Source organism: Hyperolius riggenbachi, chromosome 11 (assembly GCF_040937935.1).
Source record: "Hyperolius riggenbachi isolate aHypRig1 chromosome 11, aHypRig1.pri, whole genome shotgun sequence".
Classification (NCBI taxonomy): Eukaryota; Metazoa; Chordata; class Amphibia; order Anura; family Hyperoliidae; genus Hyperolius; species Hyperolius riggenbachi.
This window is the reverse complement of record NC_090656.1, coordinates 15090910-15117367: the sequence shown is the minus strand read 5'-3', so window position 1 is coordinate 15117367 and position 26458 is coordinate 15090910. Positions and strand designations below refer to the sequence as shown.

The 26458-nt window shown below is 46.0% G+C and overlaps 1 protein-coding gene and 1 pseudogene across 1 annotated transcript in view; both read left to right on the top strand.

Moving 5' to 3' along the window:
• The first annotated feature begins 6827 nt into the window (after nucleotides 1-6827).
• PKD1L3 (polycystin 1 like 3, transient receptor potential channel interacting) overlaps nucleotides 6828-26458 on the top strand; it is a 96328-nt gene continuing 76697 nt past the window's right edge. The window contains exons 1-6 of the mRNA XM_068260935.1: nucleotides 6828-6992; nucleotides 7233-7361; nucleotides 10999-11218; nucleotides 20192-20385; nucleotides 23973-24203; nucleotides 24548-24649. Coding sequence (XP_068117036.1) covers nucleotides 6828-6992; nucleotides 7233-7361; nucleotides 10999-11218; nucleotides 20192-20385; nucleotides 23973-24203; nucleotides 24548-24649 — 1041 coding nt within the window. The remainder of the gene's footprint in view (nucleotides 6993-7232; nucleotides 7362-10998; nucleotides 11219-20191; nucleotides 20386-23972; nucleotides 24204-24547; nucleotides 24650-26458) is intronic.
• On the top strand, nucleotides 14278-14448 carry LOC137539341 (U2 spliceosomal RNA; annotated as a pseudogene).

Genomic DNA, 26458 nt, shown 5'->3' with positions numbered 1-26458 from the left:
TTAACAGCATGTCCCTGACAAACTGCAGTCCTTCCTGCCATTTCTCTTCTCCCACCAGGCTCTTGTGCCTCTACCTCTTTACCCCCCCCCCCCTCCTATGCATCCCCCTCTTTCGTATGTCCCTCTTTTATGGCTGTCCTCAGAGGAGCTTACATTGTAATCATACCATAGTCATAGTCTAATGTCCTACCATATAATTATATTGTGTATTTATATAGCCCTGACATCTTCTGTAACACTTTATAGAGTACAGAGTTTCATAACGGTTAGCATCGTGACGACTACTTTTCCCCCAAAATCCCTCAAAAAGTGCAGCAACACACTCGCCGTCCTAACCCATCAACCCTCCCATAAAAAAATGTTGTTGTTTTTTTTTTGGGGGGGGTGGGGGGATTCAGGGTTGTGTGTAAATAATCAGCACTGGGTGTCAGATTCCCTAGTTATGCCACTGCTGCATGGAGTTTGTATGTCTCCCCCTTTGTGTTGTCCATACATTTCAGTGTGCTAAGAGTGCCTGGTGTTGGACTAGTTATGCATGAAATGAACATACAGGAAGCAGAGGGGGTGTGTCCTTCAGTAGCGTAGCTAAGGAGCTACGGGCCCCACTGTGAGTTACATGCACTCTATAAATGTTTTAGCAACCAAGTAAAGTAAAACTTTATTTGGCTGCAGGGCCAAATTTTTTTCTGCCACTGGGCTAAGCAGAGTCACCTGTTTGGACTGCTGGATTGGCTTCTCCACCACCCCAGTGATGCAATCCTGACATTGTCTTCTGAGTTCCGATCACATTCGATCACGATATGATGTGTGATCAGGATCCAGGAGATGGTGTCAGCATTACAGCGCCACTCAGTGGTGCTTTTACTGATGGCTAACACAGTATAACACATCAATACGCTCCTGATGACGTGGGCAGGTTTGCGCGCAGGCGCTTGCACAAGCAGGCACAGAAGACACTGACCGTTCGGGGTCGGCATCCCTATCGGGATGGCTACTGCTTCAAACCGGACATAAGATTAGTTTCCAGAGTTGGTTACACCATGCCTTCCCACAGGGGCGTAACTAGGGGGGGAGCAGCATGAGTGGGGAGCATTGCAAATTGGTGGGGAGGGGGGACAGCCCCCCCCCCTCACCTCGGGCTCTCCCCTCAGCCCTCCCCTCCAGCATCTATTATTGGCAGCGGCGGCAGGCAGGACAGAGGTTCCGATCTGTAAGTGTTTCACGCTACTTCCTGTTTACACAGGAAGTAACATGAAGCACTTAGAGATTGGAGACCTCCACGGTGTATGGAGGTATGTATAGCTGCTGCCGGTAATTGATGCAGAGTGGAGAGCCCAAGGTGAGGGGGGGGGGGGGGGCTGTCCCCCCTCCCACCCGATGTGCAATGCTCTCCCCTCATGCTGCGACTCCTCCCCACCAAAACTGCCCCCCCCCCCCATCCCCTATTGTTACGCCCCTGCCTTCCCAGACACAGCCACCTACAGTGTTGATCGTAACATGCTAATAGCGCAATATTCTTATATATATATTTTTACAATATTCATTAGGAATAATTAGTCTAGAATTATTTAGTGTTTGCCCATTGTAAAATCTATCTTCACCCTGATTTACATTCTAAAATGTATCACCAGTGGCGGCATCTTCAGTCCTGTCAGGTGAACACTGCAGAATATTTATTTAGTGAGAGTTCCAAAGCCAGTACAAAATATCACTAGTCTACTAGAATGCTGGGAGGGGGGATGTGAATTCTACATAGCCTAGGCTAAACATCCCTGGGAGGGCGTGGCTACAGTCAATATACAGTAAAATATAAATATACAGTAAGAAATGTTTATGATGCTGAAACTAGGAAAATTACTGTAAAAGTGAGTATCCTGAATAATGTACTGCAACCTACTATACAGTCGGTTGCAAAACTATTTGGCCCCCTTGAAGTTTTCCACATTTTGTCACATTACTGCCACAAACATGTATCAATTTAATTGGAATTCCATGTGAAAGACCAACACAAAGTGGTGTACATGTGAGAAGTGGACCGAAAATCATACATCATTGCAAACATTTTTTACAAATAAATAACTGCAAAGTGGGGTGTGCGTAATTATTCGGCCCCCTGAGTCAATACTTTGTAGAACCACCTTTTGCTTCAATTACAGCTGCCAGTCTTTTAGGGTATGTCTCTACCAGCTTTGCACATCTAGAGACTGAAATCCTTGCCCATTCTTCTTTGCAAAACAGCTCCAGCTCAGTCAGATTAGATGGACAGCGTTTGTGAACAGCAGTTTTCAGATCTTGCCACAGATTCTCTATTGGCTTTAGATCTGGACTTTGGCTGGGCCATTCTAACACATAGATATGTTTTGTTTTAAACCATTCCATTGTTGCCCTGGCTTTATGTTTAGGGCCATTGTCCTGCTGGAAGGTGAACCTCCGCCCCAGTCTCAAGTCTTTTGCAGTCTCCAAGAGGTTTTCTTCCAAGTTTGCCCTGGATTTGGCTCCATCTATCTTCCCATCAACTCTGACCAGCTTCCCTGTCCCTGCTGAAGAGAAGCACCCCCCGAGCATGATGCTGCCACCACCATATTTGACAGTGGGAATGGTGTGTTCAGAGTGATGTGCAGTGTTAGTTTTCTGCCACACATAACGTTTTGCATTTTGGCCAAAATGTTCCATTTTGGTCTCATCTAACCAGACCACCTTCTTCCACATGGTTGCTGTGTCCCCCACATGGCTTATGGCAAACTGCAAATGGGACTTCTTATGCTTTTTGTTAACAATGCCTTTCTTCTTGCCACTCTTCCATAAAGGCCAACTTTGTACAGTGCATGACTAATAGTTGTCCTATGGACAGAGTCTCCCACCTGAGCTGTAGATCTCTGCAGCTCGTCCAGAGTCACCATGGGACTCTTTACTGCATTTCTGATCAGCGCTCTCTTTGTTCGGCCTGTGAGTTTAGGTGGATGGCCTTGTCTTGGTAGGTTTACAGTTGTGCCATACTCCTTCCATTTCTGAATGATCGCTTTAACAGTGCTCCGTGGGATGATCAAGGCTGTGGAAATCTTTTTGTAGCCTAAGCCTGCTTTAAATTTTTCAATAACTTGATCCCTGACCTCTCTTTGTGTTCTTTGGACTTCACGGTGTTGTTGCTCCCAATATTCTCTTAGACAACCTCTGAGGCCCTCACAGAGCAGCTGTATTTGTACTGACATTAGATTACACACAGGTGCACTCTATTTAGTCATTAGCACTCATCAGGCAATGTCTATAGGCAACTGACTGCACACAGATCAAAGGGGGCCGAATAATTATGTACACACCACTTTGCAGTTATTTATTTGTAAAAAATGTTTGGAATCATGTATGATTTTCGTTCCACTTCTCATGTGTACACCACTTTGTGTTGGTCTTTCATGTGGAATTCCAAGAAAAGTGATTCATGTTTGTGGTAGTAATGTGACAAAATGTGAAAAACTTCAAGGGGGCCGAATACTTTTGCAACCCACTGTATGTCATGTCACTACCTCTTTAATGCTTTTGGAGGATATTATTACTGTCTGTGTCTATTTCCTCCCTCCAGTCTGAGTCTAAATCCTTTGGGTTTCAGGTCAATGCCAGCAACCTTCTGCAGAGTCTCAGCGAGCAGCTGTCGGGGTCCATGACTGAAGATACAAATATCACCACTGAGGTTGTGGTGGACGCAGCACATTCTCTGTTCCACTCTTTTGATACGACCATGAAGGCATCTTTGGAGAACTATGAAAACCTAACGTCAGATCAGGTGCTGATTCCTCAGTGGGAGTGATTAGAATGCAGCAGGAGGAAGGAGATGCTTTTGTTTGGCCTTCGGAGAAGCCTGATAAGAGGGCAACCTTATGCTACGTACACACAGGCTGACGGATGTTGCCCCAGAGGTGTAGCTATGGGTTGGCAAGCTAACGGGGGGCACTCAGCACTGCCGCTGCTCCCCCATGTGCGTGAGAGGCGGCTCGCTGGCTGTCCGAAGTGCTCCCGCTTTTCTCCCACCCTCTGCAGAGGAGTGCAGAAGCGTTAACAGCAGCAGAAAAAGCGGGGAACATCTGGCTATCCAAAGGGGAGTACATCTGGCTATTAATAGGGGGCACAACTGGTTTTCTAAAGGGGAGCACATTTGGCTATTTAAAGGGGGGCACATGTGGCTAGGGGTGCTCGGATACCCCTTTTTATAATCCGAATTGATTCGGATCCGGATACCCAGATATCCGGATCCGGATTGGATATCCGAATCCGAACTTTTTGGTACCCAAATAGAATCAGATATCCGAACCCAGTATCCAGGATATCCGACTGGATTCGGATATCCGGATAGAAAACCGGAAGTGGCCTTTAAATTGCTTCCAAAATGTTTTTTAGGGTAAATGATGCATGTAGCATCATGTTTTTTTAACAAGAAACACTAACTGATTATGTGGCGAGTTAAAATACCCCCCAAAAAAATGGCTGTCAATAAACATTAGGCCTAGGTTCCAGACAGCGGTCGTGCAGCCCACATTGTGTCCAAAGTCCAACCGTACAACTGGGACATCACAGTTTTCAGCCCAGACACCTCCAAAAATTACGCAACAATTGTGTTTTGGGTTAAATATAGGTGGTATCAGCACAGCAGCAGTGGCCTGTGGCACCCTGGCGGTGGGAGCAGCACAGGCAGCAGGAGCAGGGCAATGCAGCAGCAGGTGTAACGTGTGCCAGGAGCATGTCGGCCGTGGCAAGTGGCACGTGTACTGCCTGCAAACACCTGATTATCAGCTGAGGCGGTTGTTATCGGCCACCTTAGTCGACTTTAATCAAGCGTGTGTATGGACCTTAACTTTCTTGGCGGTACTCCAAGTCAGGGTGGAAAAGAGAAGCCAGGAGTGGTAGCCACCTGTAGGTATGGAGAGATAGTGCAGCGTGGTGGTGTTTCATACTCTAGGTTTAGAAGTTTAAAGGTGACTGTATTGGGTACCCGACATCAGTTTTTGTAATGTTATTAAGCTCCCATACAGACAAATGTTGAACTACTGAGCTTTTTATCTGTTATTCCTCAGACACACAGGAGTTTAAAGAACTCTAATTATAAATGAGAGTCACACTGCAGTCCAATTTCCCTGACTGCACAGAAACTGTCAGCTAGAGCTCTGGATTGTTAACCCTTACATAGAGAAAAAGGGAAAACAGGCTAGTGTCCAACCAACATGTTTCGTCATAATGCGACTCATCGGTGTGCTGTGAAGCATCAAGTAGGAATACAATCATTGTGGATATTAATAAGAAGTGTGGTCTACATGATTGGACTGTGCCATCATTACTCCTGCATTGGCATTTCTAATAGTGGACTTATGGTGCCCCCTTTCCTTCTTCTCACATTTGTATCTTCTCCTTTGTGTCCAGGTGGTCAAGATCTTGGACTCCTCCGTCAGTTCCATGGAATACGTAGAGCAGGTGCTGCTGTCATTGGGCAACAGTTCCATCCAGAATCACTCCTTCTCCTCCAACCTCTCCAGCATGACCTTGGCCAGGTAGATAATAATTGCCACTGATACCAACAATGCTATGATAATCTGCAAATGCATTTGTTACAGACTTAAAGTGGTAAGATACCAGCATTTCTTCTTTGCACTAAAAGATTATATACAGCCAAGTGTTCCAGAGATAATGAAATCTAAAGATTTGATACTTACCTGGGGCTTCCTCCAGCCCCATAAACACATGTGAGTCCCTTGCGGTTGTCTGCCGTTCAGCCGCAATCACTTTCAGCCCCTAGAAGTCATTTGGGTCCCTTGCCGCAGCTATTCTCCAGGGTCCCACTACCAGCCTATAAGGAAAGCCAACCCCTGATAGGTCGGCATCTTCTGCACATGCCTGGGCATGCATCTGCACCCGCGGAAGAAATTGCCCATTTTACCGGGAGTGTACTGCGCAGTACGTTCCTGATGACGTGGGCGCATTCGCGCGCAGGCTTTCACACAAGCAGGCACAAAGGATGCTGACCTATCGGGGTCGGCAAATAACTCCTTCCTCTACAGCACAGGTGTCAAACTCCAGGTCTGGAGGGCCAGATCCATGCCAGTGTTTAAGATAGACTGAGAAAGAGAGGAATGTGTTCTACCTGATGGACCACACCTTTCCTGATTCAGACCCATCAATTAATTTGATTTGTGTCAAAAATGTGTGAGGACCTCGGCCCTTGAAGGACCAGTTTGACATCCCTGCTCTACAGGCACACCCAAGGGGATGGCCTCTCTGACATATCCATTGACTCCTATGTTCTTCACTCCTTTTTGTAAGGGTTGACTTTGGAGTGAGATTCTAATAAATACAGCTTGTAAGAAAATTCATTAAAATTGTACGTAGCTTGGAATTGGTTCAATCAAGGTCAACAGGATGTTCAGTAGGTTGGCCCAGTTCCACGCTGCATACAATTTGCCCTAAATTTGCACGTAAGTTCGAATTATTAGCATCTCATTGACCATCATTACCTGTCTCCAGCTTGATGTATCCTTTTATTTCTTTATACACCCCAAAGGCGAAAATATAGGTCCTTGCGAGTGGAACCCTGAAAGGGTTTTTATTACTGGCCATTGTGGTTTACTTGTGAAGCATTGGAGACATCATAAAGAGTGCAGCCCATGCATATACATTGCATCCTTTTATTTGCCTTATCTTTATCTTCTGCTATTGTCCCCAGAGTGAAGACTGAAGACCTGACGGCAGCTCCGTTTAGCACTGAGGCTCCAGCGCTCAGCAGAGTCACCTTCCCCACTTGTTCTGTGCTGCAGAACCTGACTGATGGTTACACCACCATACAAGTCATGGTGAGTCCAGCCAGGGCTGTGGAGTCGGTACAAAAATCATCCAACTCTGACTCATCAATTTATGAAACCACCGACTCTAACTTCGACTCCAGGTACCCAAAACGGCTCAGACTTCTCGACTACGACTCCTTTAGTCTAAGATTTACCAGGGCTGTAGATTTGGTACAAAAATTATTTGACTCAGTTTATGAAACCACCGACTCCAACTCCGATTCCAGGTACCCAAAATTTCTCCGACTCTGACTCTCCGACTCCACAGCCCTGAGTCCAGCACTTAGCTTTGGTCACCTCATGTCACTGCTGGCTTCTGTTGATTTCCTAGGCCTCATTCCGTGATGTATTAGTCAGCTCTGTTATTTGTTTGCTCCACATTAACACGCTTTTTTTTTTGCTCATTCTCAGGTGTTGGCCCTGGCCGTTAACCCTTTCAGTCACCTGAGTCCTGTGGAAATAGTCGGACCCGTGGTCAACATCGAGATCGGCTCTGATGATGGTAGCATTGATGTGTATAACATGAAGGAATATATAGAGGTGAAAAGAGACAATGGCTTGTTCAAAAAAGATTTGTACAAAAATAATTTTAAAAAAATTTAAAAAATGGGGGTGGGGGAAGGGGGGCGGGAGGCTTACTGTAGTCAGATCAGTGAGAGGTGATTTCTGATTGGTTGTTTTGAATTTCTGCATGTTGATCATTATTGCTCATTGTCACGTGGCATCATTCAGTTGGATGTGCTGAAAGGGGAACTGAAGTGAGAGGTACATGGAGGCTGCCATATTGATTTGCTTTTAATCAATACCAGTTGCCTGGTACTAGCCCTGCTGGTCTGTTGGTGCAGTAGTGTCTGAATATAACAGAAACAAGCATGCAGCTAATCTTGTCAGATCTGGCATTAATGTCAGAAACATCTGATCTGCTGCATGCATGTTCAGGGGCTATGGCTAAAAGTATTAGAGGGAGAGGATCAGCAGGAGAGCCAGGCAACTGGTATTGCTTAGATGGAAATAAATATGGCAGCCTCCATATCCCTCTCGCTTCAGTTGCCCTTGAAGGACCTCTGTGATTCCTGTATGCAGAGTTCCCCAACCCCAACCCTGTCCTCAAGGCCCACCAACAGTACATGTTTTATGGAAATCCACAAACATTCGCAGGTGGGGTAATTAGTGTCTCAGCAGAATTGATTACCTACCTGTGTGGCTTTCCACAAAACATGCACTGTTGTTGGGACTTGAGGACCGGGTTGGGGAACGCTGCTTGGGTTATTGTGCCATGATCTGCTATACCAGCTGTGTAGTATCAATTAGTAGTGCTACAGAATGCCACATAGTACTGTGCAGTGCCGACCATGTAGTGCTATAAAATGCCACGCAGTGCCAGTAGTATAGTGCACTGCATTCCTAGCCATTCAGTGTTATTGAGGGGTACTCTATAGCCTAGGTTCTCAATGGGTGGTACTTCTGATAGTTCCAGGGGGTACTCGGACTTGATATATAACGTAACCAAAAATTACAAATTTAGAGTTTTAGAAAACGATAAATCTTATTTAACTGCCTAACGACAGCTCCACGCCGATTGGCGTGAGTGGAGCGCAAGCCCCAGGACCACTCCATGCCGATTGGCGTGAAGTCCTACGATCTACGGCAGCGATGTACTGGGGACAGCCGTGTGACACGGCTGTCTCCTCTGGAGGCAGGGAATCGATCCGCTCTCATAGGCTTAAAGGGAACCAGAGAGGAAGCACCCTTGTGTATTTTACCATGTATATCAGTAAGAACATTAGAGAAAACACTTACCATGCTCTCTGTTTCCTCCTCACTGCTAAAAGTGTCTGTTAACAGCAGTCACAAGAATCCCAGACTGAGCAATTAAATCTGGCTTTGCTGGGAATGATTATTGCTGAGTCATTATAGCAAAGCCACAAGGGGGCAGGCTTGGGCTTGAAATAACACCACAGAAGACAGATTTAGCTATAATCTTTCTGTAGCAAAGCTAGACGGAGCAGCCTGACTTCTCAGTCGGGGGTTCTTATCAGAGGTAATAACAGTCAGATTACACAGAGAACAATGAAACAAAGGGCAGATTAGGTGTTTACTGTCATGTTCCCACTGATTTATAAGGTAAAATACAAGAGGGTGCTTCATCTCTGGTTCTCTTTAAGCTTATGACAGCCGATCGCACTGATTGGCTGGCGGGGGGGGGGAGGGGGGGAGGGATGGTGAGATAAAAAAATCATTTAAAAAACTGAAATTTATTGTAAAAATAAATAAATAAATAAATATTTGTAATAAAATAAATAAACACTGGGGGAGCTATCACATCCCACCAACAGAAAGCTCTGCTGGTGGGCAGTAAAGGGGGGGGGGGGGGGGGAATCACTTGTGTGCTGAGTTGTACGACCTTGCAGCAAGCCCTTAAAGCTGCAGTGTCCTCTTTTGTAAAAAAAATGGCCTGGTCACTAGGGGGGGGGGTTACGACACCAAATTAGTGTTTGAGCTAATTAAATGCAATAGTAAATGCTTGGAAATTGTTCAGAACCAATTATCATGTACTGCGAATAAATATATATTTATATATTTGTCAAGGGGTATTTGTGATAATGTTTACTATGCTAGAGGATACTTGGTGAGTGCAAGGTTTTAAAAGGGGTTACATACAAATAAAATGTTGAGAAACACTACTCAATAGTACTATAGAATGCCATACATAGTGCTATAGAAGTCCAGAAAAGGAGGCGGAAATGATGTCACTTTTGGCATCACAGAGAAACAGTAAAGATGGAAACCAGCAGAAATATTATTTTCTTTTGCCATATCCCATTTCTCTTAAATCTGACTGTGAACACTAAAAACAGTATAGGTAAGCGAAATAAATAATATCTTATTGAATGATTTATGTTCATTTTTTCAGTTGTTGTGGCGTTTCATCCCACTTTAATAGATTTGATAGTTCAGGTCCACTTTAACCACTTAGGGTCCGCGATCTTAAACCCCCCTAGTGACCAGGCTATTTTTTACAAAATAGGGCTCGCTGCAGGACTGTACAACTCAGCACACAAGTGATCAAGTGATTCCCCCCTTTTCTGCCCACCAACAGAGCTTTCTATTGGTGGGCTCTGATCACTGTTGTGGTGGGGTTTTATATATATATATATATATATATATATATATATATATATATATATATATATATATATACAGTATATATCATTTTTTTAAAAAAAAATTTATATAATAAATCCTATTTTCTCTTTATTTTTGTATTTCCCCACCCTCCCTTTCCCTGCCAGCCAATCACAGTGATCGTCTCTCGTAGACATCAGCCTATGAGAGCCGATCACTTCTTGAGCCTCCAGAGGAGACAGCCATGTCACATGGCTGTCCACAGTACAGCGCTGGCTTAGATCACAGCGATGTACGGTGTGAATAGACGGCAAAACAGTCCCTAGCGGCGATCGCCGTTGGGAGACTGATGATGGAGCGGAACTCGGTCATTCAATCGGAGATGCGTGTGCATCGGCGCACACGATCTCCTGCAAAACACGCCCCCAGGACTGCACGCTAATTGGTGTTAGAGGGTCTTCAAGTAGTTAAAGAGAAACTGTAGTAAAAATAACATAATGAATAAAATTGCTTATTGTTTACACTATTCATTTATAGATTATTTAGTCTGTGTTTTCCCATTGTAAAATCTTTCCTCTCCCTGATTTACATTCTGACATTTATCACAGCTGGTGACATCTTTGGAATTTTTGGTTACTAAAGCCAGTATAAAATATACCTGGTCTCATAGAATTTACTTAGGGGAAGTATTCAACAAACTTAATCAGCCTAGGCTAGTGATGGCTAACCTTGGCACTCCAGCTGTGGTGAAACTACAAGTCCCATGAGGCACTGCAATACTCTGACAGCTCTAAGCATAACTCGGGGAGGCAGAGGCATGATGGGATTTGTAGATTTGTCACGGCTGGAGTGCCAAGGTTAGCCATCACTGTCCTAGGCTAAGCATCCCTGGGACGTCAGGGCTACATGCAATATACAGCTATACTGTATGTCGTTATAGTTCTTCTTGAAGTGTTTTTTGTTTTCTGTCAAGGAGCAATGAATGGGATGACCTCAAGCATTCATTGGGCTTCTACCTTCTGCTTTGCTGATCTTGTTGCTTAACTCGTAGATTGTGCTGGTGAAGAATCTGAGCTCTTTAGTCAACGAGTCAAATATGAGTCTGACGAAAAACAGGAACATGCTGCTGACTGTGAATGTGACCTCGCATAACCACAGCATTGTACTGAATATTCAGCCCACTGGCTCTGTTCCACTCGATCTATACCTCGCGTTCCAAGAGAAGCCCAACAGCACGTCCTTCCTGCAGAATACCTCCCTCCCGGACAGTGGTAAGAGGCAGGGCTCTGGGCTTCCAGTTCAGAGGACACTCAGTGGTGTTTGTGTCCCGCTTCTCTTGTCTGTGATGCCTCTCAACAATCCAGATGAACATTGAGGTGCACTTAAACACTCGTTAAACACTAACGCAGGATTGAGGGCGGCCGCAGAATGGCTCCCCCATGACCGCCTAATGCAGGATTGCGGCTAGTGGCGTAGCTAAGGAGCGGTGGGCCCCCATGCAAGTTTTATATTGGGGCCCCCCAAGCACTCTATACATAACAATTGTTACGACACACCAAAACCTGCCATAGGCAACTAGAGTGTCAGAGGTGCAAGCAGGGAATGGGGAACAGTTTGTTAATAATTACCACTACACAAAGTATCTATAGAAGTGATTATTATAAGCACAGGACCAATAGAGAGCTAATACTGCAGTTGAGGGAGGGCCCCTCTGGCTCAAGGGCCCGATGCGGTCGCAACCGCTGCAACCCCTATTGCTACGCCCCCTGATTGCGCCTGCAGAATGGCTTCGCCATGACCGCCTAACGCGGAATTGCATCATCTGGTGATGTACAAGGTTAGCAGGGAATGAGCGCTCGCTCAAGCGCCATTCCCTGCAGGGGGACAAAGGAGGACGCAGTGATCAGCATGCCAGCCCGCGATCGTGGCTGGCAGGCTGTTGATTTCAGCTACGGGGGAGATTAATGACATCCTTGTCACTTAACTGTCCCTCAAATGCGTTCACAATCTAATTCCTGCTACAGATCTATGCCATGTAGGCATAGTAATCTGTTCCGATCGCTGGCTAGGGACAATTTAGTGGGGGAGGAGGTATTCAAGTGAATGGACCTTTTTTATGCAAAAAAAAAAGATTCATTTTCAATAATTTAAAAATACTAAAGATCGCAGGAGCGATCAGAGACCACCAAAAGGAAGCCCTGTTTGTGACAAGAAAAGGAAGTAAGATTCCTGGCTTGCCAAGTTGTATAGCCGTGCAATAAACTGTAGTTGCTGCGCAGTGCAGAATTGGAAAAAATGGCCTGATCACTGGGGGAGGGGGGGGGGGGGTAAACCTACTAGAAGAATCATAAAGCACTAATATAATAAAATCAATAAAAAGTGAGAAATTCACAACACCAGCCAAGAATAATAATTTACTGTGTTGAATATAATTTGTAATCAATAGTTTAGCAGCGCAAGGGGTAAAATATCAATATATCAGCTTAGTGAAAGTGCCTGTGCATAATGCATAATAAAATCATAAGAGAGCAAACAAACAAGGGAGTAGGGAATGGCAAATGACCACAAACAGTGAATAATGAAACAACCTGTAATAATAAAGTGCCCCTCAAACTAACGTCCTACGATCAGGCTCGGCCCACCCAGGACACCCAGTGAGGCGTCTTCCTCAGGCGGTGGAAGTCTGGGGGCGGCGCCCGCCTGGCTGTGGGTGAGTGTGTGTGTGTGTGTGGGTGAGGGGGGAGCCGAAATGGAGGGGATAGCAGCCAGGAAGGGGGAGCAGCGGGCACAGCGGCGGCCAGGGGTGTCAGACCCCCCCCCCCCCTCACCTGGGGTTCCCCCGTCCGTGCTCCCCGTCCAGCTATTTGCACAGCATTTAAGTCAGCAGCGAGCGGGGAAGCAATGACTCGCCTCCCTTTATCCATTCGAGGCTTTGCGTTCTACCGCTCGCCTCACTTCCTGCAATGATGCCCACCGTACTTCCGCAGTACAGTCGGTGGCATTGCAGGAATTGATGCGAGCCGTGGCATGCAGCACCTGGAACGGAAAAAGGTGAGTACAATATAAAGCAGCTTGGGGTGACCCAAACCCTGAACTGCTTGGGTACTCTGTTGTACTGGTCCAAGCCCAATCCCATACAGCCATATCAATCCCTGCTATGTACTGGTGAGGGCTGTCTACATGTGGGGTTGATATGGCTGTGTAAAATTTAAACCTATAGGCTTGCTATACACCGGCGGTTCTGGATGCTAGCCCGGCTTACAGGGGCTAAAAGAGATAATTTCCATATTCAGTAGTGGTGCATTGTGGGTAACCACAAATGTTCACTTATAGCTAAATTATTGCAAATGTCCTTCTGTTTTTAGAAGGCAAATTTTATCAAGCATTACTTATTAGTAGGAGAGCTTTTCGGTCTCTTTTATCCCCCTATACATTCCTAGTACAGAGGGCCCAACCGTCCCGATCTCGTCGGGACTGTCACGATTTGGGGGGGCTCTCCCGCTATCACGGTATGAGCCCCCCAAGTCCCGGGCGGCAGTGGGCAGCAATAAAAAAAAATGATCGAGGCGCCAGCCGCGCCTAAGTGGTATGCCGGATGCGGCCATAGCATTACTACCTCCCTCCCTCCTTCCCTTGAGAACTGCCCCCCTGTGTCCCCCGTTAGCAGAGTGCGCAGTGAGCGCAGCGGGCTGTCATCTTACCTGCGTCCATGCACGCATACCGATGTCCGGCTTCACTCTGCTTCCTGTGACGTCAAAGGAAGCAGGAAGCTGGATGAAGACACGGTACTCGTGCATGGACACAGGTAAGATGACAGCCCGCTCCGCTCACTGCGCACTCTGCTAACGGGGGACACAGGGGAGCAGATCTCAAGGGAAGGAGGGAGGGAGGTAGTAATGATATGGCCGCATCCCGCATACCACTTAGACGCGGCTGGCACCTCGATCATTTTTTTGTGTGCAGTGGCACCCATCCTCCCCACCCACGGGCACCCTTACCCTCCTCCCCACCCACGGGCAGGGTGTATGAGGGTATATTTAGTAAAACAAAATAAGGGCATAAATATTATTTAAAAAAAAAATCTTCAAAAAAACGATGGTAGGCGTGTGTTGGGGGTGTGGTTGCGGGTGTGGTTAGGGGTGTGGCCAGTGTCCCGGTTTCTTAGTTTAAAATGTTGGGAGGTATGCTAGTAGTTCTGGGTCACCCTGAGTTGCTTGGTTACTCTGTTGTACTGGTCCAAGCCCTATTTCATACAGCCACATCAAGCCCTGTCATCTACTGATGAGCCCAAAACAGGCTGTCTACATGAGGGGTTGATGTGTTGATGTTGATCGCTTCTCGGCCTTTTGGCTAAGATCAAGTGTTGTATCTGTTCTTATCAGTTTTTGGGGGGACCTGGAGGGATGGCACAGTGGCAGGGTGTCCCTCCTGGTCGTAATTCCCCAGAGGCTGATGGAATGGATCTACCACTGGTCGAAGCTGAAGGGCTGAGGGATTTGCTTAGGCGTACTGCCCCTGGAAGTGGCGCTTCAGGAGTACCTGAAAAAACCTGGGATGTGGCAGATCCCAGGCGGAAGGTGCTGTACTGCCCATATGCATAGCCGACTAACGCAGCTCCCCGGCCTTTTGGCTAGGGAGAGTGCGGAATTTTTATAACTCCGGCCGCAAGGTCGCGGACCTTGGTTCCCGCCCTGGCTCCCTCTCGGGGGAGCCAGCCGGACCATGTGGGTGGCCACATGGCCCAGGCACTTTGGGCAACCTCTAGGCAGTTTGGGGTCCTCTTATCCTTCGGGTGTTGGAGGACCCAGTAGGGGAACACCGGAAGGGCCATGCTGTATTGTGGGGCCCGTGGCTGCTCATGCACATTTTGTGGGGGTGTTTACGCACTCCCACTTTTTCCGTGCATGGGCATAAAGGCCTTGCTTACCCCGGGACTCCTGTTGCATGCAACAGGAGCCAAGAAAGCTAAAAAAAAAATAAAAATGAGGGGTTGATGTGGCTGTGTAATATTTAAGGCTATAGGCTTGCTATACATCAGCGGTTCTGGATGCTTGCCTGGCTTACAGGGCAAATAGAGAAAATTTGCATATTCAGTAGCAGTGCATTGTGGGTAAACACAAATGTTCACTTATAGCTGAATTATTGCAAGTTTCCTTCTGTTGGAAGAAGGCAAATCACACCAAGCAAAAGATGCCAGTATTTATAGTGCTGTTTTCGAGTCACAGAAAGTCTCCCAGGTGACTCCTGCACAGCACTATAGATATATTGGCGTGGGAGTGGCAGGGCGGGGCCACATAACAATATACAGCACTATACAGATAAAGGAAATGTTTCTGATGCTAAAATCCAGGAAAATGAACGTAAAGGTGGGTATCCTGAATAACGTACTGCAGCACAGTGGCGTAGTGGTTAGTGCTCTTGCCTTGCAGCGCTGGGTCCCCGGATCGAATCCCAGCCAGGTCAACATCTGCAAGGAGTTTGCATGTTCTCCCAGTGTCTGCGTGGGTTTCCTCCGGGCACTCCGGTTTCCTCTCACATTCCCAAAACATACAGTTAGGTTAATTGGCTCCCCTGTAAATTGGCCCTAGACTGCAACACATACAGTACACAATATAGACAAATGACTATGGTAGGGGATTAGATTGTGAGCTCCTCTGAGGGACAGTCAGTGACAAGACTATATACTCTGTACAGCGCTGCGGGAAGATGTGGGCGCTATATAAATACTAAATAATGATATATGAATAACCGGATCATCAACAAGGCAATTTTAGGCAGTTGCATTAGGGCTCTTTCACATTAGACAACGCGAACAGGAGCCTTTCTCCTGCACGCGTTGTCTGCCTGCGGCGTGTCGTCGGGTATCTGCGGTGCAACGCAATCAGCGGCGGTAGCTGGTAATTAAACCCGACGGAAAACGCCGGCTCGCGGGTGCGTTGGAGGAAAAACTGCGCCCGGGTGCGTCGGAACCGCAACGCATCGAAACGCAGTGTCGGGTGTGAAAGGTAAAGTGAAAGTCTATGGACTTTCATCCTACCTTGGTTAACGCAAACGTTAGCCGTTTGCGTTAACGCACAAAATCTGCCCTAATGTGAATGAGCCCTAAGGCCCATCTAGGGATGCTAGCCCCACCAAATGTTACTAAAAAAGCAAAGTGGCCAACAGTCAGCAGCAAAAATTGCTACCTTGCCTAGGGCCCGATATCATCTTAATCTGCTGCATTCTACTATACGTCACTGGAGCTAAAACAAACTATCAGAGGCGCCCACAGATGCATTCTAATCTATAGGAGTAGATAAATCTTACCTCCATATAAGAACAAACCACATGGGTAGTTTAATGATGCACAATAAGACAACGCGTTTCACGGGTGCTGGCCCACTTCCTCAGGTCAATAACAAGTGCCTTAGTCTGCAGCAGTCACGGGTGTGGGCGCCTCTCCCTTATGCTGAAGGCCCAATACGTCACTGGAGTTCCTCTTAAAGTGTTCCAGAGCTTTTAGAATACAAAGAATCGATGGTTACCCGGGGCTTCCTACAGTCCCCCATAAGCACGTCTGAGTCTATCGCCGTCCTCCCGCGGTCTACCGTTCAGCTGCAATCAGCCCGGGTAACAGACCCAGTCGCATCAATAATGGTCTTCTGCGCATGTACGGACCTCCCACGCACGTGCAGAAGAACCCGACTGACGCAACTGAGCCAGTTACCGGGGCTGATTGCGGCTGAACGGCAGACCACAGGAGGACACGAGGGACTCAGGCGAGCTTATGAGGCTTAAGGAAAGCCCTGGGTAAGTATCGATATCTTGTATTCCAACAGCTCTGGTTTTCTTTAACCACTTTAGCCTACAGTGTTGTTCACCTTATGCATCCGAGCAACTTTCACCTCCCATTCATTCGCCAATAACTTTATCACTACTTATCACAATAAAATGATCTATATCTTGTTTTTTCCGCCACCATTTAGGCCTTCTTTGGGTGGTACATTTTGCTAAGAATTATTTTATTCAAAATCCATTTTAACAGGAAGATTAAGAAAGGAATAGAAAAAATTCATTATTTCTCTGTTTTTGGCTATTATAGTTTAAATCTAATACATGGTACCATATTTAAAACCCATGTATTTTATTTGCCCATTTGTCCCGGTTATTACACCGTTTAAATGATGTCCCTATCACAATGTATGGAGCCATTATTTAATTTGGAAATAAAGGTGCATTTTTTCAGGTTGCGTCACTATTTACAAGCCTATAATATAAAATTGTATTAATATCCTTTCTTGACATGCATATTTAAAAAGTTCAGACCCTTAAGTAACTATTTATGTTGTTGGGTTTTTTTTTATTGTAATTTTATTTTATTTTTTTTTATAAAAAATTTTATTTGGATAATTTTTGGTGTGGGAGGTAAACAGCTATTTTTAAATGAAATATAATGTGTTTATTTATTAAAATATGTATGTGGGTGTCCTAGAAGCGAACAATCTCGCTTCCAGGAACTAGAAGGAGGATGGGAAACGACCGCGGCCTCTGATAAGAGGCCGTTGGTTTTTCTGCGGGGGACTTAGATCGATGAATGGGAATTATATTCCCATTCATTGATCTGTGGGCTAACAGCAGGCGGAGGGAGCACGCACGGGAGCGTGCGCGGGAGTGCGGCTCAGGCACCAGCAGCAGCACAGTGTATCTGGATGGATATATCTGTCCAGATAGACTTAAATGGTTAAATATAGGGCCCAAATCTTCCATAGCACTGTACACTGTATGAAACAATAGTGAAGACCACAGATGTGTAAATAGTTTAACACACTGTACGATCAGCGCATCCAGCAACACAAGTACAACAGTACATACTGTATATAGTTCATGTTTAAAGTGTTTAGTTTAAAGTGGACCTGAACTCATGCAGGGAACACAAGGAAAACACTGATTAATCCACCCTGTTTGTGTTTAGCGGGAAGAGCCTGTCCAATTCACCCTCAGCTACAAGTAATCAGAAGTGTAATTTGAGCTCTCAGCTGTGTCAGCTCAGGAATCTCCTCTTCCATGGCAGAGCAGCTAATTTGTAAACAAAGGCTGTTAGAAATTTGTCTGCTTCTATGAAAGCAGGAAGTAGACACACTGCAGTTTTATTGCAGGATTTGTATCAGCTGTAAAAAAGAAATGTTTTTCTGTGAAGGTTATTATGATCTTGCTTATCTTTTGGAGCAGAGAGGAAGTTCTGAGCTCAAGTCCATTTTAAAAACATCCAGCAACACCTGTAAGCGTACCGCAGAAACAGGAAACACTAAAGTACAGCAGAAACAGGGAACTCTAGGGGGAAGCACCCTGCCCTTGCAGGCTTACAATCTAGAGCTCAGGAGTCAAATGTGGCCCTCCGTGTCTTTTTTATGTGGTCCTCAAGACAGGGGTGTAACTAGACTTAATAGGGCCCCCCGCAAAAATGATAGCGTGGGCCCCCCCTTGTCCCCGAACCCCGCGGGATTGGGGGCCGGTGAATGGCAGCAGAGAGTGTTCTGCTGTGAAGCAGCCTCTGGAAGCAGGAAATAATTGCACACGCTCTTTGTGAGGGAATGGGGAGCTTTCTTTGCTGATTGGCTGCACTTTAGGTTGGGGAGAGGGAGGAGGAGGGGCCCGAGGGAGTAGGAGGGGCCCCCAATGCCTCTGGACCCCCCTGCGATGGCAGGTGTCGCAGGGGTGATTGTTACGCCCTTGCCTCAAGAGCTTGATATGTGCATCATTGTAAACAGTAAAAGAACAGTAGCAGACTGCCTTCCCATGCAGAGCGAGCGATGTGATTACAGCACACGAGATTTGGGCGCCACCATTAGGCCGTAATAGGAATTACGACTATAGCAGCACACAGTCAGTAACTATGGTGCCATCGGACGGAGCTGAAGTTGCTTCTAAAACCCTGTAATTCGTCCGCCAGCAATAGCTGGCAGCTAAATCATATTATTCCCCACTATCCACATGGACCTGGAGGGGGAATAGTAATTAACGCCGCAGGGACTTGTGCAGCAGCAGGATAAGCCATATAGCGGCTGTATCCTGCGCCCAAGTCTCCCAGCGGCCAATTCATATATATGCATCCCGAGAATGTCAGTTTTTCTGGTTGAAACATAAGGGCTATGTAGTGATGGACGCATAGCACGGGCAGCTCCTTATATCTAGAGTTGGGCCGAACCTCCGATTTTAGGTTCGCGAACCTGGTTCGCGAACTTCCGCGGAAGGTTCGGTTCGCGTTAAAGTTCGCGAACCGCAATAGACTTCAATGGGGATGCGAACTTTGAAAAAAAAAAATAATTATGCTGGCCACAAAAGTCATGGAAAAGATGTTTCAAGGGGTCTAACACCTGGAGGGGGGCATGGCGGAGTGGGATACACGCCAAAAGTCCCGGGGAAAAATCTGGATTTGACGCAAAGCAGCGTTTTAAGGGCAGAAATCACATTGAATGCTAAATGACAGGCCTAAAGTGCTTTAAAACATCTTGCATGTGTATACATCAATCAGGGAGTGTAATTAAGGTACTGCTTCACACTGACACACCAAACTCACTGTGTAACGCACCGCAAACAGCAGGTATGCAGTGGCGGGGTCACTAAACAGGTATACAGTGGCGGGTCCACTGAACAGAACAGGTATGCAGTGGCGGGTTCACTGAACACAACAGGTATACAGTGGCGGGTCCACTGAACAGAACAGGTATGCAGTGGCGGGTTCACTGAACACAACAGGTATGCAGTGGTGGGTTCACTGAACAGGTATGCAGTGGTGGGTTCACTGAACAGGTATGCAGTGGTGGGTTCACTGAACAGGTATGCAGTGGTGGGTTCACAGCACAGGTATGCAGTGGTGGGTTCGCAGCACAGGTATGCAGCCAGCCAGGAACAAGTTAAGCCTAACTAATCTTTCCCTGAGAGACAGTCTGCAGCAGCTCGCCCTACTCTCACTAACGCAGGCAGCACACGAGTGACCGTAATGGCCGCCGCTGCCTGCCTTATATAAGGGGGTGTGGGGCTCCAGGGGCTAGTGTAGCCTAATTGGCTACACTGGGCCTGCTGACTGTGATGTAGAGGGTCAAAGTTGACCCTCCATGTGCATTATGGGGCGAACCGAACTTCCGCAAAGGTTCGCCTGCGGGACGCGAACGCGAACCACTGAAGTTCGCATGGAACCGTTCGCAGGCGAACCGTTCGGCCCAACTCTACTTATATCACATGTATGCCTATGGTTTCTCCATCAGATGGTTTATATACCTGGGTGCTCACCCCAGACAAGTTCCTCAATGGCACCGGTGTTTACTATATCAACGTATCAGTGACCAACGCCAGTGTCTGGACACACAGGACCAATCTGGACATCACCATCAACTTATTTGCCACTCAGTGTGTCTTCTGGGATCACGATGGGAGAGAGTGGAGTGTCTACGGCTGTCATGTAAGTGTACTCAGACACATTATAACAACCTAATGCTGGTCCTGAAGTTTATTAACAACCTAATGCTGGTCCTGAAGTTTATTAACTGCCTAATGCTGGTCCTGACGTTTATTAACAACGTAATGCTGGTCCTAAAGCTTATCATAGAAATGAGCCGTCAAAAGGATAAAAGGAAGCTAAATGAGCTTAAAAACCAAATTCTTGGTAAATAGAGGAGGTAGTGGTGGACTTACCTCCTCCAAGTAGACACACAACGACTGTAGTAAAGACAGTCAATATATTTTATTTATGAACTCCAGAGGTAGCGACTGTTATGAATTGGAGCCAAATTTGCTGTTAAGTTTATGCAAATTTGGCTCCAATTCATAACCACACCCACATTCTGGTGTGTGGCCACACCCATTTTCCGACTAGAGTTGCCCAAAAGTGCCCGGGATCTCTGAGAATCCTAGCAATGCCCCTGACTCAAAGCATTCTTAGGGTCCATTTCCACTGAGTGCAAACTGGCATAGCCAAAATTCACAGTACTATTGAAAGCAATGCAGTTTCAATGGAATAGTTTCCATTGAATACTTACTTTGTTGTTGTCCTTTCCGCTCCGAAAACAATTTGGAAAGCGTGCTGCAGAGTATCGCGCCATCTGTTTCCCATATATAATCAATTACGCTAGATGCATGCAAACATTTGCAAAGATGTTACATACAGTAGCATGAAAATTCACATATATAGAAAAATGCATGGAAAATGTAATATCCTTATGGAAACAGGGAACACTTATTAGAACCGCATGCGTCTTCCGCACATGCAAAATCGTGCATAGTGTAAGTCTAGGGGCTGCACATTGGTGTGCTATTTCCAATGTGATCTTATGTGTGTTTTCAAATCACACAGCAAGTTCCTTCTTTCCACATACTGTATGCAAATCATATGCAATATACATACAATTCACATACAATGCTATCCTATGGGTAATCAAAATTGTATGCGGATCACATGAAAAAAAAATCTGATAAGGTATTTTTTCCCTTGTTGAATGTAAATATTTATTAACAATGCAAGACGGAAAAAGCATAAAAAACGTACATAGACTGCAAACAAAAAATACACAGGTTTGTGATTGTTGCTTTTATTGCTGTCTGGTCCACAGCTGATGAGATTTATCATCACTTCCTCACACAGGACATCTAAAGGTACATTCACACCTTGATCTAAATCATACATGTCAAACTCCGGCCTGCAGGCAAAATCTGGCCCCAGTGGCGTAGCTAAGGAGCTGTGGGCCCCGATGCAAGTTTTACAATGGGGCCCCCCAAGCACTTTATACATAGCAATTGATACAGCGCACCAAAACCAGCCAGTGGCATCTACAGTGTCGCAGGTGCATGAAGGGGATGGCGATTCGCGAACAGTTTGTTAATGATCACTACTATTCGTATCTATAGAAGTGATTATTATGAGCACAGGACCAATAGAGAGCTAATACTGCAGTTGAGGGAGGGCCCTCCGGGGCCCCTCTGGCCCAAGGGCCCCAATGCGGTCGCTACCTCTGCAACCCCTATTGCTACGCCCCTGTCTGGCCCTCAAAACCATTCAATTTGGCCCTCAAGGAGTTTCCCCACTTTGCATTGTGTTTGGCCCACTTAAGAACACCAGGGAGGCCATATTGGAGATGAAGCCCTAGAACACCAGGGAAGCCATATGGGGGAGGTAGGGGGAAAGCACTAGACACCAGGGAGCTGCATAGGGGAAGGAGGGGGGGGCCACTAAATACCAGGGAGCTGTATAGGGGAAGGGGGGGGGGGCTCTAGACATAAGGGAACTGTATAGGGAAAGGATAACCACCACTAGACCCCAAGGAACTATATAGGAGTTGGAGGGGGCAATTAGATACCAGGGAACTGTATAAGGTGGCCATTAGACTTTGAGGTTGGCCCACGGCTAGATCCCCGTTTTCGGCCCACTTTGTATCTGAGTTTGACACCCCTGATCTAAATGAACGTTGACCAACCATCGATGGAAGGTCAACGATCTTAAACGACCAACCTGTATACACACATGAACGATCCCAGAAATGCGGAAGTGACGTCTGAGGTGCAATTAACTGAAACGATCAATTTCTGTACAAACGTGAAGGATTATGAATGATTGACTGTTGCGCATGTGTGGTACACAACAAGATCAGCCTATGCATGTTATTAGATTGGGAGCTGTGAAGAGGGACAGTTAAGTGACAGCTCTGTCTCATGTACAGCACTATGCTAGATAGCAGGGCTGTACACATAAATAATTGCTTTTTTTGTTTGTTTCAGCCTGCCAGCTTCAATTGCGGCTGGCAGGCTGTTCGCGACGGCCTCCTGTGTCCCCCTGCAGGGAACACGCGCAAGCGCTCATTTTCTGCTAACCTCATGAGGACCGCGATGATGCTATTCAGCGTTAGGCGTTCCTGTGCCTGCCACTCTCCCACCGCCCATTAAGTGGTTAATGGCTGTAATTAATTATCAGTGAGGGTCACACTGCAGTCCGACTGGGTCCCGACTGGAGAGAAACTGTCACTTGCATACCTGATTTTAAATCTTTCAGGCAGAGAAAGAAGAAGAAAAAAAGGAACACAGCATAATTGTCAGTAAATCTGTGCTTACCAGCTCACTTGCGGTTTCCTCCGCTGGCAGCGCATCTGGGACTTCAGGTGCGGCTGTCAGCATTGTCAGGGATGGTGTCAGCAGTGTACATGCGGAGATCCGGCCGCATGATTCTCAGACTGCAAATGAGGGTGGACACATGCGCTGTCAGCGACGCCCCTCTTATACTCTAAGGACCTGTCAGCTGACACGCATGGCTCAACCTCCGGTCCCTGATTGGCCAAGCGGCTTAGGGGCGTGGTTGCCTGCTTACCCGGGCTATTTAAGAGCTGTGCTGACACTTGCTCACTGTCTGCTCTAGCTAGCACTTCGCAGTGAAGGCTTCAGACCTTAGTCAGATCCATGTGTGCTTTGAACCACCAGGACCCCGGGAATTTCACACTAGCTCAGGAATAAATATATATTACTGTTGATTGTTATACTGTGTTTGACCTTTTGCCTGTTTCTCTGACTACTCTCTGCCTTACGATTCTGTACCTCTGGCAATCTGATCTGTTGCCGACCTTTGCCTGAATCCTCACATTGTTATTGCCTGCCGATTTTGTACCTTATATGTCAGATCTGTTACCGACCCTGCCTGTTCACCATTCTTAATATCTGTATCAATGACAGTATCGCCTTCTACTGTCACTGTTTGTAAGACACTTTCCTTGCTGGGATTGTCTTATTTGTCTGCTAGTGCCCTCATACACTAGCAGATTGTTACAATAATTTGTATGCTTGGCACTGTACATACACATGTCTATGGCATCATAGGTTCACTTCAAGTTTCACCCTACATGTTTGTCCCACCAGTGACTATGAACTAGAGAAGCCTAAGGACCAGCATACCAGCCAGGCATCTGGCATTTCTTACAGAAAGAAATAAAGATGGCTGCCTTCTGTCACTAAAGTTTTTCCATAGAGCTATTGCAGCGTTTGATGTTCTGTCCGGTTTTGTGTTTGCAGGTTGGTGCCAGAAGTTCAGTTTACGAGACGCACTGCCTGTGTGACCACCTGACCTTCTTTGCCAGCACATTCCTGGTCATGCCTCACGTGGTGGATCTTAGTGACACTGTCATGTTGTTTGCTAATGCGGCCAATAATCCGGTGGGGTTGGCCCTGCTCGGTTCACTGGTTGGATTCTTCTTGATTGTGGTCTTCTGGGCAAGCAGGAAAGATCGGGAGGACTTGCAGAAGGTGAGCAAAGTGTACAGTCATCGCAACAGTTACAAAGTGTGACCTATTATTATTATTTATATAGTGCCGACATCTTACGCAGCTCTGTACAGAGTATATTGTCTTGCCACTAACTGTCCCTTAGAGGGGCTCACAATTTAATCCCTACCATAGTCGTTTGTCTATGTATGTATGTATCGTGGCATTTCTCAGCAGTGAGATCTCAGCAGGGAGAACCGACATATATACTGTATATAATATGAATTGCAGTGACTTTAGGTGGCTTTTAGCTCTACACACAGATGACCCTTTCCTTTCCACAGTGGACCAGTAATCAGCCTGGGGTCTCTGCTTTCCTCCGGCAGGTCAGAGTCGCCATTCTCCCAGATAACGATGCTGCCGCTCACTACCGCTATGTGATCAAGGTCTGCACTGGGCACCGTATGGGAGCCGGGACCACCTCTCAGGTAAAGGTCATCCATCCATCTGAAGAAGTCCTACGCTGTATTGTAAGACTGGACAAATCGCATACGTGTCATTCGGCCGTCAGTGAGCTGGGTGCAGGGAGATCCAAATGACTGCTCACCATGCTGTCACTCAAATCCCCGCCAGCGTTAAATACTACTCCCTAATCATAGCAACTCAAAGGGAGATGTAATTCAGAGACTGGCGATTCCCAAGAACCACAAATTACTCTTGCACTAGTGCTATGGCTGCACCCAGCTTTGGCGCTCAGGACTGAGCACCGGGCTCTGTAATTAGTGTTGAGCCAAAATGTTCATAATTTTGCGTTTCCTTAATTACGGACGCGAATTTTGCCACTACGACATGAGTTCATAATTTTGTAATTGCCATACAAACCATAATTCGGAATTCCGTAAGCAAAATTTCGGTTTCGTAATTTCATTTTTCGGTGCAATTTTGCATTTCACGCAACATTTCGGAATTTCTATAGAAACAAAGTTATTTTAATTACAAAAATGGACGTAATTTTGTTTCAAATAGTAATTATGCACGTTTAGGTAATGACTAAACTCAGGAAAGTCAGTCATTGATTGCAATTACTGATAATGCAAAGGCCCCTGCACATGCTGTCGCTTTAAGGCAGGGAACACACTTGTCTTTCAGTTTTCTGCGCGTGTTTTTCTGCATACTTTTTCTGCACACCAAGTGTGTTTCTATGAAGGAAAACGCACGCGTTTTTTCACAGCAGCTGATGTCATTGATACAGAAAACTGACAAAATGTGCAGAATCAGGATGCAGAATGTCAGGTTTTTTTCTGCATGCGAGAAACACATTACATGTGCACTAGCCCATTGATTAACATGAGTTCTTAGTTTTTCTGTGCAGAAAACGCGTACAAAAACAGTCAAGTGTGTTCCCTGCCTCAATGTATCAGGAGGCTCTATCTGCAGCCACTTCTAAGACAGGTGCTCTTTGCCATGGTGCACTTAGCGGTCATGCATGCTGAGACACTTGGTTTTGGGCCTTGCAATATCTGATAATGCAAAGGTGCCTGCACGTGCTGTTGCTTTAAATTTATCAGGAGGCTCTACCTGCAGCCACTTCTAAGAAGGGTGCTCTTTGTCAAGGTGCACATAGTGGTCATGCATGCTGAGACACTTGGTTTTGGGCCTTGCAATATCTGATAATGCCACGTTCCCTGCACGTGCTGTCGCTTTAAATGTATCAGGAGGCTCTGGACTGGAACACAATTTTAAGAATATATGAATTTCCATGTTAAACATGAAATTATGATGTGTTTGTGTTACCTAAACGATTGTAATTACAAAAAAATATCGTAATTATGAAATTCCCCATAAATGCAAAATTTTCGTAATTTCGATTGCGGCCATAATCGTAATTTTGCAAATTATGTGACATTTCACGTAATTGTAATTGGGTCATTACCCTTATTAATAGCCGTAATGACCTGATCCGACCAAATCAGTCCAATCAGTGGACTTTTTTGTGCTCCTAATGGAAAACCGTGTATGTTTAATTGTTGCTTGTTTTGGGTGTCTTATTATTAAAACCTAAAGGTGGCCACACACCATACAATTTTTTAAATATCTGTTCAATTTAAGAATTGCAATTAATTTTTCTAACTGATTGTAACATTTCAAAAATCTGACCAATGTACCACACACGTATGTTCAATTTTTCCCCAATTATGATAAAAATGATTGGAAACTCTGAGAAAATTGCTAGGGTGTGTATATTAATAAATTGACAATCTAACATACACCATACAATCTTTAACCCCCCTGGCAGT